Source organism: Aquarana catesbeiana, linkage group LG13, assembly GCF_042186555.1.
Source record: "Aquarana catesbeiana isolate 2022-GZ linkage group LG13, ASM4218655v1, whole genome shotgun sequence".
Lineage (NCBI taxonomy): Eukaryota > Metazoa > Chordata > Amphibia > Anura > Ranidae > Aquarana > Aquarana catesbeiana.
Genome location: NC_133336.1, coordinates 222,831,750 through 222,846,573, shown reverse-complemented (window position 1 = coordinate 222,846,573; position 14,824 = coordinate 222,831,750). Strand labels below are relative to the sequence as shown.

The 14,824-nt window shown below is 43.7% G+C and overlaps 1 protein-coding gene and 1 pseudogene across 3 annotated transcripts in view; one reads left to right on the top strand and one right to left on the bottom strand.

Annotated features, from left to right (window-relative positions):
- LOC141116675 (zona pellucida sperm-binding protein 3-like) overlaps positions 1-5,322 on the bottom strand; it is a 13,485-nt pseudogene extending 8,163 nt beyond the window's left edge.
- Positions 5,323-6,778: 1,456 nt separating this feature from the next.
- CELF3 (CUGBP Elav-like family member 3) overlaps positions 6,779-14,824 on the top strand; it is a 69,316-nt gene continuing 61,270 nt past the window's right edge. For all 3 annotated transcript variants that reach the window (XM_073609185.1, XM_073609184.1, XM_073609183.1), the window contains exon 1: positions 6,779-6,827. In XM_073609185.1, the coding sequence (XP_073465286.1) occupies positions 6,794-6,827 (34 nt within the window). In that variant the 5' untranslated portion in view covers positions 6,779-6,793. The remainder of the gene's footprint in view (positions 6,828-14,824) is intronic.

Here is a 14,824-nt window from a genome sequence, read left to right as displayed (position 1 = left end):
CGGCAGTAGTTTGTGTCTCTGCCCCTCCCACAATGGGGAGATTTCTCCCAGTAGTTTGTGTCTCTGCCCCTCCCACAATGGGGAGATTTCTCCCAGTAGTTGTGTCTCTGCCCCTCCCACAATGGGGAGATTTCCTGCAGTAGTTTGTAGTTTAATGGACACAGCGGGTGTACAGACCCGGAACTCAGCACAGGGATGGTGGGAACCTCTCATGTTCCATCAATCGTCACACTGATCGGCAGTCATGTCACCCAGAGATGCGATGCCCTCCCCTCCTCCACCCCTATGGCTGGGAAATTTGCCATCCGGCGGGGGGAATGACGACGCACAGTTGGGGGGCATCTTGAGCAAAATTGGTCAGCGTCTGGCGTGGGGATAAGAAGGCGTTTCGCGTTAATTAATTTATCCGTTAATTAAAAACACATTTCCGACCAGCTGTGATAAACGCACGTGAGGCCCCGCCTAGTTTCCCCCGCCCCCCCTCTCCCGGGCGCAGAGTTTTTCGCAAATTCTCTAAAGTGAAAGCAAGCGCACTTTCACTTCGCGGCCGCCGATTGAGCGAGAGATGGGGGGGAGGGGGGGACATTCGCGTCTGTGGGGGTCCGAGCGCTCGGCGTGACTTCATAACTCGTCAGATCTGACGGCTCTAATTGCCGATAATGACAGTTGTCCAGCTGTCTCCCGGACCGTGAACGCCCCCCCTCCCCCGCACGTCAGAGAGAGACCCTCCGCGCCACCGAGCTATTAATATCTCCTCCCCGGGACCCCCTCTCAGCCTTAATACTTCGCATTGAACTTGAATTAGCGCTTGTCACGGCGGAGCGGAGATAACGCCGGAAGGATCGCGTCCATGAAGAACCTTCCCACATCTTCTCATGTTACAACCAAAAACGTAAATGTATTTTATTGGGATTTTATGTGATAGACCAACACAAAGTGTCACATAATTGTGAAGTGGAAGGAAAATGATAAATGATACAAATAAATATGTGAAAAGTGTGGGGGGGGCATTTGTATTCAGCCCCCTTTACTCTGATACCCCTAACTAAAATCTAGTGGAACCAATTGCCTTCAGAAGTCACCTAATTAGTAAATAGAGTCCACCTGTGTGTCACTTAATCTCAGTATAAATACAGCTGTTCTGTGAAGCCCTCAGAGGTCTGTTAGAGAACCTTAGTGAACAAACAGCATCATGAAGGCCAAGGAACACACCAGACAGGTCAGGGATAAAGTTGTGGAGAAGTATAAAGCAGGGTTAGGTTATAAAGGAATATCCCAAGCTTTGAACATCTCACGGAGCTCTGTTCAATCCATCATCGGAAAATGGAAAGAGTATGGCACAACTGCAAACCTACCAAGGCATGGCCGTCCACCTAAACTGACCGGCCGGGCAAGGAGAGCATTCATCAGAGAAGAGCCAAGAGGTCCATGGTAACTCTGGAGGAGCTGCAGAGATCCACAGCTCAGGGGGGAGAATCTGTCCACAGGACAACTATTAGTCGTGTTCTCCACAAATCTGCCCTTTATGGAAGAGTGACAAGAAGAAAGACATTGGTGAAAGAAAGACATAAGAAGTCCTGTTTGTAGTTTGTGAGAAGCCATGTGGAGGACACAGCAAACATGTGGAAGAAGGTGATCTGGTCAGATGAGACCAAAATTCAACTTTTTGGCCTAAAAGTAAAACGCTTTGTGTGGGAAAACTAACACTGCACATCACCCTGAACACACCATCCCCACCGTGAAACATGGTGGTGGCAGCATCATGTGGTGGGGATGCTTTTCTTCAGCAGGGACAGGGAAGCTGGTCAGAGTTGATGGGAAGATGGATGGAGACAAATACAGGACAATCTTAGAAGAAAACCTGTTAGAGTCTACAAAAGACTTGAGACTGGGGCGGAGGTTCACCTTCCAGCAGGGACAACGACCCGAAACATCCAGCCAGAGCTACAATGGAATGGTTTACATCAAAGCATATTCATGTGTTAGAATGGCCCAGTCACAGTCCAGACCTAAATCACATTGAGAATCTGTGGTAAGACTTGAAAATTGCCATTCACAGACGTTCTCCATCCAATCTGACAGAACTTGAGATATTTTACAAAGAAGAATGGGCAAAAATGTCCTCTCTAGATGTGCAAAGCTGGTAGAGACATCCCCAAAAAGACTTGTAGAGAAAGTGGGGTTCTACAAAGTATTGACTCCGGGGGGCGCCATACAAATGTCCCCCCCACACTTTTCACATATTTATTTGTATATCCACTTCACAATTATGTGCCACTTTGTGTTGGTCTATCACATAAAATCCCAATAAAATACATTTATGTTTTTGGTTGTAACATGACATGTGGAAAATTTCAAGGGGTATGAATACTTTTTCAAGGCGCTGTATGTCTATACATGCACACACAGTATATACTGTATATACGCACAAAGAGACGCCCTCCCACCACACCCCAGCAACCCCTCCCCCGTGTGGTTTGAATATTATTATACATATTTATCTATATATCGCCAACAGTTGGCGCAGCTACAACATAAAGGGGGGGGGGGGGGCAGTACAAGTACAATACAGAAAGGAATAGGAGGGCCTTGCTTGTAGAGCTTACACTCTAATATTATCTGATATTAGATTATACACAGTACATGTAGACGGATACATATATATATATATGAAAAAAAAATTATATATATATATATATATATATATACATATATATAAGGAAAAAAAAAAAAAAAAAAAAGGAAATATATATATATATATATATATATATATATATATATATATATATAAGATCCAGAGTCTGGCGTGTGCATTGAAGGGTTAAGGGGGAGGCATTGTCCTGAGAAGGACCCTCTCCTCCTCTCTGGCCCGGTGCTTCATTGATGAGAGATTAAACCTTTGCATGAATGAACCCCCCCCGGCCCCCCCCCCCCCACACCCAGCAGATGGTGACCCTGGAGAATTTCGGACCCTCACCATGTGCGTAATTAATGTCAGTGCCTTCCCATTCTGATGTGGCCCCCAGTATGCAAATGACCCCCAATTAGCGAAGGGGGTGAGGAGATGGCTGTGTACTGGGGGGGCTCTAAGCCGCTCAGTGTTCTGTTGGCTGTCAATAAACAGGAAAGGTATTTGTCTGTCTGTGTGTGACACCTTATTCCTTATTATAGATTTATTTTTTACTACGCAGTATATAAGATTATTTTTCGATTAAATATGCTACATGGTATTTTTCAAGTTATTTATCTTTGTATTATTTATTTTATTTTTAATTATTTTAAGACATTTTTTAAATGTATATTATTATATTTTTAAATAATTTTTAAGGTATTTATTTGTCTATGTGTGACATGTTATGTCTTATTATATATTTTTCATTTTATATACAAACACTGTATGTGTGTGTGTGTGTGTATATATATATATTTTTTTTTTTTTTTTTTTTTTTTTTAAATATACTTTGAGTATTTTTTAAGTTATTTATCTTTATATTATTTATGGTATAATTACTTATTTTACTATTTATTATTTCAAGGCTTTTTTTTCCCCCTTTTTTATTTTTTAAGATATTTATTTCTTCTTTTTTATATATATATTATATATTATATATTTTTATGTTTTTTTTAATATATATATATATATATATATATATATATATATATATATATATATATATATATATATATATATATATATATATATATAAAATGTTTTGAAATACACTTTGGGTATTTGTTATGTTATTTATTTTTGTATTAGTTATTTTCTAAATATTTATTTTACTATTTATTTTTGTAAGGCTTATTTTCCCTTCTTATTTATTTGTTAAGTTATTTATTTCTCTATGTGTTACAAGCTACACCTTGTTATATATTGTCACTTGAAAAACAAAAAAACAAAAAACAAAAAAAAAAAAAAAAAAATATATATATATATATATATATATATATATATATATATACTTTGAGTATTTTTTAAAATATTTAATTTTGTATTATTTATTTTATAATTATTTATTTTCGATTTATTATTTTAAGGCTTTTTTTTTCCTTCTTATTTATTTTTTAAGGTATTTATTTCTCTATGTGTGACAAATTATATAATATATTGTTACTTTTTAAAAAAAATGTATATATATATATATATATATATATATATATATATATATATATATATATATATATATATATTTTTTTAACATATACTTTGAGTATTTTTTAAGTTATTTACTTTTGTATTATTTATTTTATAATTATTTACTTTACTATTTATTATTTTAGGGCTTTTTTTCCCTTCTTATTTATTTTTTAAAGTTATTTATTTATAATTATTTATTTAATATGTATTATTTTAAGGTTTTTAAGGCTTTTTTTTTTTTTCCTTCTTATTTTTTTTAAGGTATTTATTTCTCTATGTGTGACAAGTCATACATTATTATGTATTTTTTTATTTCAAATTTTTTTGATATACATTATAAAATATATAAATTATTTATTTAATTTTACACACAGACAAGTCAAATTGCCTTCCTTCACCCCAAAATGTGCTTCCTATAAAAGTAATAAAATAAATATATTGGGTAATTTCAGTGTAATCTATGGATAGAATTTGTGGTTCTGAGCAGTGCGGACCCCGGTGGGTTTATTTTTTTTCTTTTTGTGATTTGTGGTTTTCATGAATTTTTTTAAAATTATTATTTGTTTATTTATTTGCGATTGTGGTTTTTGTGAATTTTGTTTATTTTTAACATTTTTTACATTTTTTTTTGTGATTGTGCTTTTTGTGATTTTTTTTTTGTTTTGATCCTATTTTTGTGTATAAACCCCTCCCCCCCAGAGAAGACAGATCCCCCACCTGGACCCTCTGTGATGGAGGGACTTTGTTCGGCTTCCATCACTGATAATCGTTATTTATTGGATGAAAACGAATGACCCCGCCAAACGCTCGATTTTACAAAGCTGACCCCGCCATGGCTGTGATGGGAAGGCGTATTTATTACGTCACGCCGGATCGTCTTGTACCCATCTGGGGGCGACTAATTGTCGGCGGCGAGGTGTCTGGGACAGATAAGGACGAAGGAACGCGCTCCTCGGGCGGCGTCCGTTGAATTTGCCATAAATCGTTGGATTTGCCGGGAGACTGACGGCGCTGAGATCCATCCGGTCACGTCTCAGGGACGAGCGTAAATGAACGATTATAATCGTCAGGAATGACAAACAAGACTGATGGGCCCCACACTGACAGATCTTCCTCCAATCCCAATTCATCTCACACATCTCATTATTATTGATGGTGCAGCGAGACGACGCCGAGGCGTCCATCGAATGATTGTGCCTGATAGAGAAAATGTTCAGAACGCTGGTCTCTTCAGCCGGCTACACACCATCCAATCTGATTGTACAATGTCTGTGCAATCTCCTTCACCACAAGTCTGTAATCTGAGGACAAACATCTCATCAGAGATCACAATACTCTCCAGAAGGACGGCACCTTTGTTCAGGCATTATCCATGGTCACCATCTACTTCCAGAACTGAGATGCTGGCTTGCTACAAAGTTAGAATGTACAGTCTGATCACTGGAGGAGGGGATACTGAGGAAATGCTTTCTCCTTCCTGCAGCAGACTGATGACTGGGGGAGGGGGACTAAAGAAATGCTTCCTTCTGCCTGCAGCAGACTGGGGGAGGGGAGACTGAGGAGATTCCTCCTCCTCCATCTACAAAGTTACAATGTACAGTCTGATGACTGGGGGAGGGGAGACTGAGGAAATTCTTTCTCCTTCCTGCAGCAGGCTGGAGGAGGGGAGACTAAGGAAATGCTTCCTTGTGCCTGCAGAGGTCTGATGACTGTGGGAGGGGGGGGGACTGTGGAATTACTTCCTTCTGCCTGCAGCAGAAGGAAATGCATCCTCTTGCCTGCAGCAGACTGATGGTTGGGGGAGGGGAGACTGAGAAAATGCATCCTCCTGCCTGCAGCAGATTGGGGGAGGGGAGACTGAGAAAATGCCTCCTCCTCCATCTACAAAGTTACAATGTACAGTCTGATCACCGGGGGAGGGGAGACTGAGGAAAAGCTTCTCTCTGCCCGCAGCAGACTGGGGGAGGGGAGACTGAGGAATTACTTCCTTCTGCCTGCAGCAGACCAATGACTGGGGAAGGGGAGACTGAGGTAATGCATCCTCCTGCCTGCAGCAGACTGGGGGAGAGGAGGCTGAGGAAATGCTTTCTTCGGCCTGCAGTGTACTGATGACTGGGGGAGGGGAGACTGAGTAAAAGTATCCTCCTGCCAGCAGCAGACTAATATTTGAGGGGGGGGGGGGATGAGGAAATGCAGCCCCCTGCCAGCAGCAGACTGGGGGAGGGGAGACTGAGAAAATGACTCCTCCTCCTTCTACAAAGTTACAATGTACAGTCTGATCACTGGGGGAGGGGAGACTGAGGAAGTGCTTCCTCCTGCCTGCAGCAGACTGATGACTGGGGGAGGGGAGACTGAGGAAATGCGTCCTCCTGCCTGCAGCAGACTGATGACTGGGGGAGGGGAGACTGAGGAAATGCTTCCTCCTGCATGCAGCAGACTGATGACTGGGGGAGGGGAGACTGAGGAAATGCTTCCTCCTGCATGCAGCAGACTGATGACATCATCTCAGCCTGGGCTCAGTCTCTGATGGGGGGGAATGTACTCAGATTTGTAAAGCTCGGTTCTGATATAATACAGACGGATTGGTATTTATCAGCGGACCGGCTAGACGGCGCCGAGTCCCCGGAAAGGGTTTTGGGCGGCGGTGACACGGTGATGTCTGCACAGCTTGTGAGCTCAGCCGTCTCTGGTAAGGTGGCGTGTACGGCGTCCCCGAGGCACAGCGCTGTCACTCCCCCCCCTCCCCCCACTGCTGCGTGCCGGATTATTGCTTCCTAATCTTTCATTTTGATGCAGGCCGGCATCCTCGGGTCTGGGGACCGTCTTTCAAATGTCATGTTTATAAGTGTTTGTCAATGTCACACAGCCGGTCCCCGGGGACGTCACTGACAAGACACACAGCTGGTGGAGAAGGCCGCGGCTGGGCCCCCCCCCCCTCCCCGAGCGCCTCTGTACCCTTTACATTTATATACCCCCCCCCCCCAGTGCTGCATCACCTGAGGGAAATAAATGCCCACCCATCCCCCTCTCCAACCCAATACGTATTGACAAAGACCATTAATGGATATTCTGTGAATTTTTCAAGTACCCCAAGACCCTTTCCTCATCATTTACAGCACCCCAATACTTGCTCCTCATCACAATAATATCAGGGTGATCCCAGATAATGAAATATATTGGGTGGCACACTAAACTGTCCTAGGGTACCCCAAAACAAAACTGGCTCATCATAGTAATAAAATTTGGGTGATCCCGGAAGAGAATATAATTTATTGTGTAGATACCCAAATTCTGGGTCTTCTCTAAGAGCTCCCAAACTGAGTACCCCAAAAAACTAGTAAGTCAGGGTGATCTCAGACAATGGAATTCAATAATTGGGTTGATACCCACGTTCTCGGTCTAAGAACTCCCAAACTGTCCTCGAGTACCCCAAAATTGGCTCATCGTAGTAATAAAATTTGGGTGATCCCAGATAACGAAATAGAATGAACTAATTGGGTAATACCCAAATTCTCGATCTTGCCTAAGAACCCTCAAACTGCCCTCGAGTACCCCAAAACTATTAATAACAGGGTGATCCCAGACAATGGCATTCATTTATTGGGTAGATACCCAAATTCTCCAGCCTCCATGAGAACTCCCAAACTGCCCCCGGGTACCCCAAAACTGGTTTATCATTGTAATAAAATTAGGGTGATCCCAGATAATTAAATTAACTTTTTGGGTATTACCCAAACTCTCGGTCTTCCCTAGGAACTCCTAAATTGTCCTTGAGTACCCCAAAACTAGTAAGTCAGGGTGATCTCAGATAATGGAATTAAGTTATTGGGTAGATACCCAAATTCTTGGTCTAAGAACTCCCAAATTGTCTTAGAGTACCCCAAAGCTAGTAATAACAGGGTGGTCCCAGACAATGGTATTAATTTATTGGGTAGATACCCAAGTTCTCGGTCTTCCCTAAGAACTCCCAAATTGTCCTCGAGTACCCCAAAGTTAGTAATAACAGGGTGATCCCAGACAATGGAATTCATTTATTGGGTAGATACTCAAATTCTTTTTCTCCCAAACGCTCCTTGGGTACCCCAAAACTGGCTCATCGTAGTAATAAAATTTGAGTGATCCCAGAATACAAAATAGAATTAATTTATTGGGTGATACCCAAATTCTTGTTCTTCTGTAAGAACTCCCAAACTGCCCTTGATTACCCCAAAACTATTAAATCGGGGTGATCTCAGACAAAAGAATTAATTTACTGGGTGGATACCTAAATTCTCTGTCGAAGAACTCCCAAACTGTCCTTGAGTACCCCAAAACTGGCTCATCATAGTAATAAAATTTGGGTGATCCCAGATAACGAAATAGAATTAATTTATTGGGTAATACCCAAGTTCTCTGTCTTCCCTTAGAACTCCCAAACTCTCCATGAGTTCCCAAAACTGGCTTATTGTAGTAATAAAATTCGTCTGATCCAAGATAAGGAAATAGAATTACATTTTTGGGTAGTACCTAAATTCTTGGTCTTCTCTAAGAACTCCCAAACTGCCCTTGATTACCCCACAATTATTAAATCAATGTGATCTTAGACAATAGAATGCATTTATTGAGTAGATACCCAAATTCTTGGTCTAAGAACTTCCAAACTGCCCTTGAGTACCCCAAAACTGGTTTGTCGTAGTAATAAAATTTGAGTTATCCTAGATAACGAAATAGAATTAATTTTTTGGGTACTACCCAAATTCTCTGTCTTCCCTAGAACTCCCAAACTGCCCTTGAGTTCCCCCAAACTAGTATATCAGGGTGTTGGGGTTAGAGTTAAGGTTATGGCTTGGTTTAGTTTTGGGGTTAGAGTTATGGTTAATGTTGGGGTTAGAGTCAAGGTTACAGCTGGGGTTGATGTTGGGGTTTAGAGTTAAAGGTATGGCTGGGGTTGATTTTGGGAATAAAGTTAAGGTTATGGCTAGGTTTAATGTTGGGGTTAGAGTTATTGTTAATGTTGGGGTTAGAGTCAAGGTTATGGCTGGGGTTGATGTTGGGGTTTATAGTTAAGGGTATGGCTGGGGTTGATTTTGGGGATAAAGTTAAGGTTACAGCTATGTTTACTATTGTGTTTATAGTGAAGGTTACAGCTAGGGTTGATGTTGGGGTTAGAGTCACGGTTATAGCTAGGGTCAATGTTGAGGTTAGAGTTAAGGTTATGGCTAGGGTTGATGTTGGGGGTCAGGGTTAAGATTATGGCTAGGGTTGATGTTGGGGTTAGAGTTAAGGTTATAGCTAGGTTTAATGTTAAAGTTAGGGTTAATGTTAGGGTTAAAGTCAAGGTTACGGCTAGGGTCGATGTTGGGGTTAGAGTAAAGATTACAGCTAAGGTCAAAGTTGGGGTTAGAATTATGGCTATGTTTAATGTTGGGGTTAGAGTTAAGGTTATGGCTAGGATTGATGGGGTTAGAGTCATGGTTACAGCTAGGGTCAATGTTGGGGTTAGAGCTAAGGTTATGGCTAGGGTTGATGTTGGGGATCAGGGTTAAGCTTATGGCTAGGGTTGATGTTGGAGTTATGGCTAGGACTGATGGGGTTAGAGTCATGGTTACAGCTAGGGTCAATGTTTGGGTTAGAGTTAAGGTTATGGCTAAGTTTAATGTTGGGGTTAGAGTTAGGGTAAATGTTGGGGTTAGAGTCAATGCTGGGGTTGATGTTGGGGTTAGAGGTAAGGATATGGCTGGGGTTGATTTTGGGGATAAAGTTAAGGTTATGGATAGGGTTGATGTTGGGGGTCAGAGTTAAGCTTATGGCTAGTTTTAATGTTGAGGTTAGAGTTGGTGTTAATGTTGGGGTTAGAGTCAAAGTCAAGGTTATGGCCGGGGTTGATGTTGGGGTTAGAGTTAAGGTTACAGCTAGGGTCAAAGTTGGGGCTGGAGTTATGGCTATGTTTAATGTTGGGGTTAGGGTTAAGGGTATGGCTAGCGTTTATGTTGGGATTAGAGTTAAAGTTATGGCTAGAGTTGATGTTGGGGTTAGAGTGAAGGTTATGGCTAGGGTTGATATTGGGGTTAGAGTTAAGATTATGGCTAGAGTGGATGTTGGGGTTAAAGCAAAGGTTATGGCTAGGGTTGATATTGGGGTTAGAGTTAGGGTTATGGCTGGAGTTGATGTTGGGGTTAGAGTTAAGGTTATGTCTAGGGTTGATGTTGGGGTTGGAGTGAAGGTTATGGCTAGGGTTGATATTGGGGTTAGAGTTAAGATTATGGCTAGGGTTGATGTTGGGGTTAAAGCAAAGGTTATGGCTAGGGTTGATATTGGGGTTAGAGTTAGGGTTATGGCTGGAGTTGATGTTGGGGTTAGAGTTAAGGTTATGTCTAGGGTTGATGTTGGGGTTAGAGTGAAGGTTATGGCTAGCTTTGATATTGGGGTTAGAATTAAGGTTATGGCTAGGATTGATGTTGGTGTTAGAGTCAAGGTTATGGCTAGGGTTGATGCTGAGGGTTAAATTTAGGGTTAATGTTAAGATTACAGTTAGAGTTAAAGTTGGGGTTAGATTTAGGGTTATCTTTAGCCTTGGGGTTAAAGTTGGCGGTTAAATTTAACTCTTCTCTCTTCCTCAGTATCTAAAATCATGTTCTCAGCTAACAAAGGACCATTATGTGGCACAATAACAGATCTAGGATAGTTGAAAGGAGCTTCTCTAACCCACAGGAGCCACTTAAATCTCATTGTACCAATAAAAACCTATTGATTCCAATACAATATGCCAAAATGGCAAATTTCCCAATTTTTTGCTGTAATTCTGACAAAGCAAAGCCTCTAAATTTCATTCTTCCCTAGTATATGAACCCAATTCCTTTCTTCCAAGAACTTATTGTAGATTATGATACCCCAAAACCCCAATCCACCTCCACACCATGTACCCCAACTCTTGATCTCCACCATGGAAGTCTAATTGTTCTTCAATGAAATATTCCACTTGCCGACAACCTTTTTTTTTTACATTTGAGGACTTGTTATATTAATATTCCACAAACCCCCCCCCCCTACAGATAACGTTAACCATTACACCACCTCCCTTCCCCTCCCCCCTTTTTCCTTAAGGCCATTAGAAACACCAAGTTTCTACCAACGATCAACAATCCAATTTGCGGAAATCTACACCGTTCGACACACACAAAGCTTTGTGCAGGAGCAGAGCACGTTCTATAATAAAATTTCAGGAGCACCAAGGTGGACAAAGGTGATGGTCAGCAAGATGGAGTGGAAGAAGATAAAGTCACAATCGTGTAATATTGTACCAAAAAATAAGAGAACAAATCTTCCCCCCCCCCTAAAAAAAAAGGAGTTTGCCGAAGGAGAGGGTGCAGTGAGGGTTTGGTTGCTCAAATACCGGGCAGATTTTTGGATGTTCCCTCATAACGAAATTTGTACATGTCCGGAATTTTACTCCGCTACCTTCCCACCACCCCCCGCAGGTAATTACATGGCTGTCATCCAGCACAGTTATTAGCTCCCTCCAGTAAGAAACTGATTTGCGCTTATGAAATATTAAATGCATTTCCCTCCCCCTCTCATCCTCCAGGCACCTGTGCCCCCCCCCCCCCCAGGGGGCTATTACCCAGGCTGTTTATTAAGTTCAAATACGGTGTGCATTGGGATAGAGGGGACAGATAAGACACAGGTGCCTAGGATTTTTATCCCAAGAACTTGCAATATAGTGCAGTGCCGGGACAAGGTCACCCAGAGCCCAGGGTGAACATGCCAAACTGCCCCCCCCCCCCCCCAAGTTATCTGTCAGCAAAAATCCCCCCCCCAAAAAAAAAACCTCACTGAGAACTGATCTGCATGCTTACCCCCTAAGCATACGTTTCCCCTCCTCCCTGTACAAATCTGCCCCCCCCCCAGCTCAAATGCCCCCTCTCCAAAGAAATAAAATTTACCCCTCCTAGCACAAATTCTGTACCCCTAAAATTACTCATCCTAGTGCACATCTTCTCCCCCGCTTCCAATCCCCCCTCCCAGTACAAATTCCCCCTCCTAGCACAAATCTTTGCCCCCCCCCCCATCTCCCAGGTCCCCCAAGTTCCAATGCCCCCCCCCCCAAAAAAAAAAAAAAAAAATTTCACCCCTCCTAGCACAAATCTTTGCCGCCCCCCCCCCCATCTCCCAGGTCCCCCAAGTTCCAATGCCTCCCCCCCAAAAAAAAAAAAAAAACTTCACCCCTCCTAGCACAAATCTTTGCCCCCCATCCCCCAGGTCCCCCATGTTCCAATGTCCCCCCCCCCCCCAAAAAAAAAAAAAAAATTTCACCTCTCCTAGCACAAATCCTCTACCCCTAAAATTTCCCATCCTAGTGCACACCTTCTCCCCCGCTTCCAATCCCCCTTCCCAGTACAAATTCCCCCTCCTAGCACAAATCTTTGCCCCCCCCCCCATCTCCCAGGTCCCCCAAGTTCCAATGCCCCCCCCCCCAAAAAAAAAAAAAAAAAATTTCACCCCTCCTAGCACAAATCTTTGCCGCCCCCCCCCCCCATCTCCCAGGTCCCCCAAGTTCCAATGCCTCCCCCCCAAAAAAAAAAAAAAAACTTCACCCCTCCTAGCACAAATCTTTGCCCCCCATCCCCCAGGTCCCCCATGTTCCAATGTCCCCCCCCCCCCCCCCCAAAAAAAAAAAAAATTTCACCTCTCCTAGCACAAATCCTCTACCCCTAAAATTTACAATCCTAGTGCACACCTTCTCCCCCGCTTCCAATCCCCCTTCCCAGTACAAATTCCCCCACCTAGCACAAATCTTTGCCCCCCCCATCTCCCAGGTCCCCCAAGTTCCAATGTCTCCACCCCCCCAAAAAAAATAAAATAAAACTTCACCCCTCCTAGCACAAATCCTCCACCCTTAAAATTTCCCCTCATGGTACACATCTCCTCCCCCACTTCCAGTTACCCCTCCACGCACAAATATTTGCTCCCCCATCCTCCAAATGCCTCCAGCTTAAATGCCCCCCCCCCCTCTAGAACAAATTCTCTATCTCTACAATTTCACATCCTAGTACACATTTTTCCCCCCACTTCAGATCCCCCCTCACAGCACAACTTCCCCCCAAATCCCCCTCTCTTAGCATAAATCTTTGCCCCCCCCCATCCCCTAAGTCCCCCAAGTTTAAATGCCCCCCAAAATAAAAAATTACCCCTCCTAGCACAAATCTTCTACCCCTAAAATGTCCCCTTCTAGTACACATCTCCCCCCCCACTGCAAATCCCCCCTCCCAGAACAAATTCCCCCTAAGCCCCCCTCTCCTAGCACAAATATTTGCCCCCCCATCCGCCATGTCCCCCAAGTTCAAATGCCCCCCCCCAAAAAAAGATAAAAAATGTACCCCTCCTAGCACAAATCTTCTACCCCTAAATTGTCCCCTCACAGTACACGTCTTCTCCCCCCCCACTGCAAATCCCCCCTACCAGTACAAAATCCCCCTCCAAGCACAAATCTTTGCCCCCCATCCCCCAAGTTCAAATCCCCCCCCAAAAAAGATAAAAAAATGTACCCCTGCTAACACAAATCTTCTACCCCTAAAATGTCCCCTCCTAGTACACATCTCCCCCCCCTCACTGTAAATCCCCCCTCCCAGTACAAATTCCCCCCAAATTTCCCTCCAAGCAGAAATCCTTGCCCCCCCCATCCCCCAAATCCCCCACCAGTTCAAATGCCCCCCCCCAAAAAACAAATTCACCCCTCCTAGCACAAATCCTCTACCCCCAAAATACCCCCCGGTACACCCCCCCCACTTCCAATCCCCCTCCTAGCACAAATCTTTGCCGCCCCCATCCGCCAAATACCTCCAGCTCAAATGCCGCCCCCCACCCAAAAAAAAATCACCCCTCCTAGCACAAATCTCCGCCCCACTTCAAATCCCCCTTCCTAGCACAAATCTTTTCCCCCCATCCCCCCTCCCAACACAAATTCCCCTAAATCACCACTCTTAGCACTCCCTCCCTAAATTTTTGCTCCAGGAATAATACTTACCCCCTGCCGCTCCCCAAATTCCCCCTTCCAACACAAATCCCCCCCCCAATCTCCTTGTCTCACCTCCACTGCACATGATACCACAGTGCCCAGAGCAGCCGCCCCTCCTGCCCACCCCTTGTCCCAGTCCTGATCTAGTGATATATGAAGGACCAAAAGCTTACAGTCTAGCAATATAAGGCGACCCTGTTCAAAGGAGCTTACAATCACAGGAGACCCTGACCCCCCCCACTGCAAATCCCCCCTCCCAGAACAAATTCCCCCTAAGCCCCCCTCTCCTAGCACAAATATTTGCCCCCCCATCCGCCATGTCCCCCAAGTTCAAATGCCCCCCCCCAAAAAAAGATAAAAAATGTACCCCTCCTAGCACAAATCTTCTACCCCTAAATTGTCCCCTCACAGTACACGTCTTCTCCCCCCCCCACTGCAAATCCCCCCTACCAGTACAAAATCCCCCTCCAAGCACAAATCTTTGCCCCCCATCCCCCAAGTTCAAATCCCCCCCAAAAAAAGATAAAAAAATGTACCCCTGCTAACACAAATCTTCTACCCCTAAAATGTCCCCTCCTAGTACACATCTCCCCCCCCCCCCACTGTAAATCCCCCCTCCCAGCACAAATTCCCCCCAAATTTCCCTCCAAGCAGAAATCCTTGCCCCCCCCATCCCCCAAATCCCCCACCAG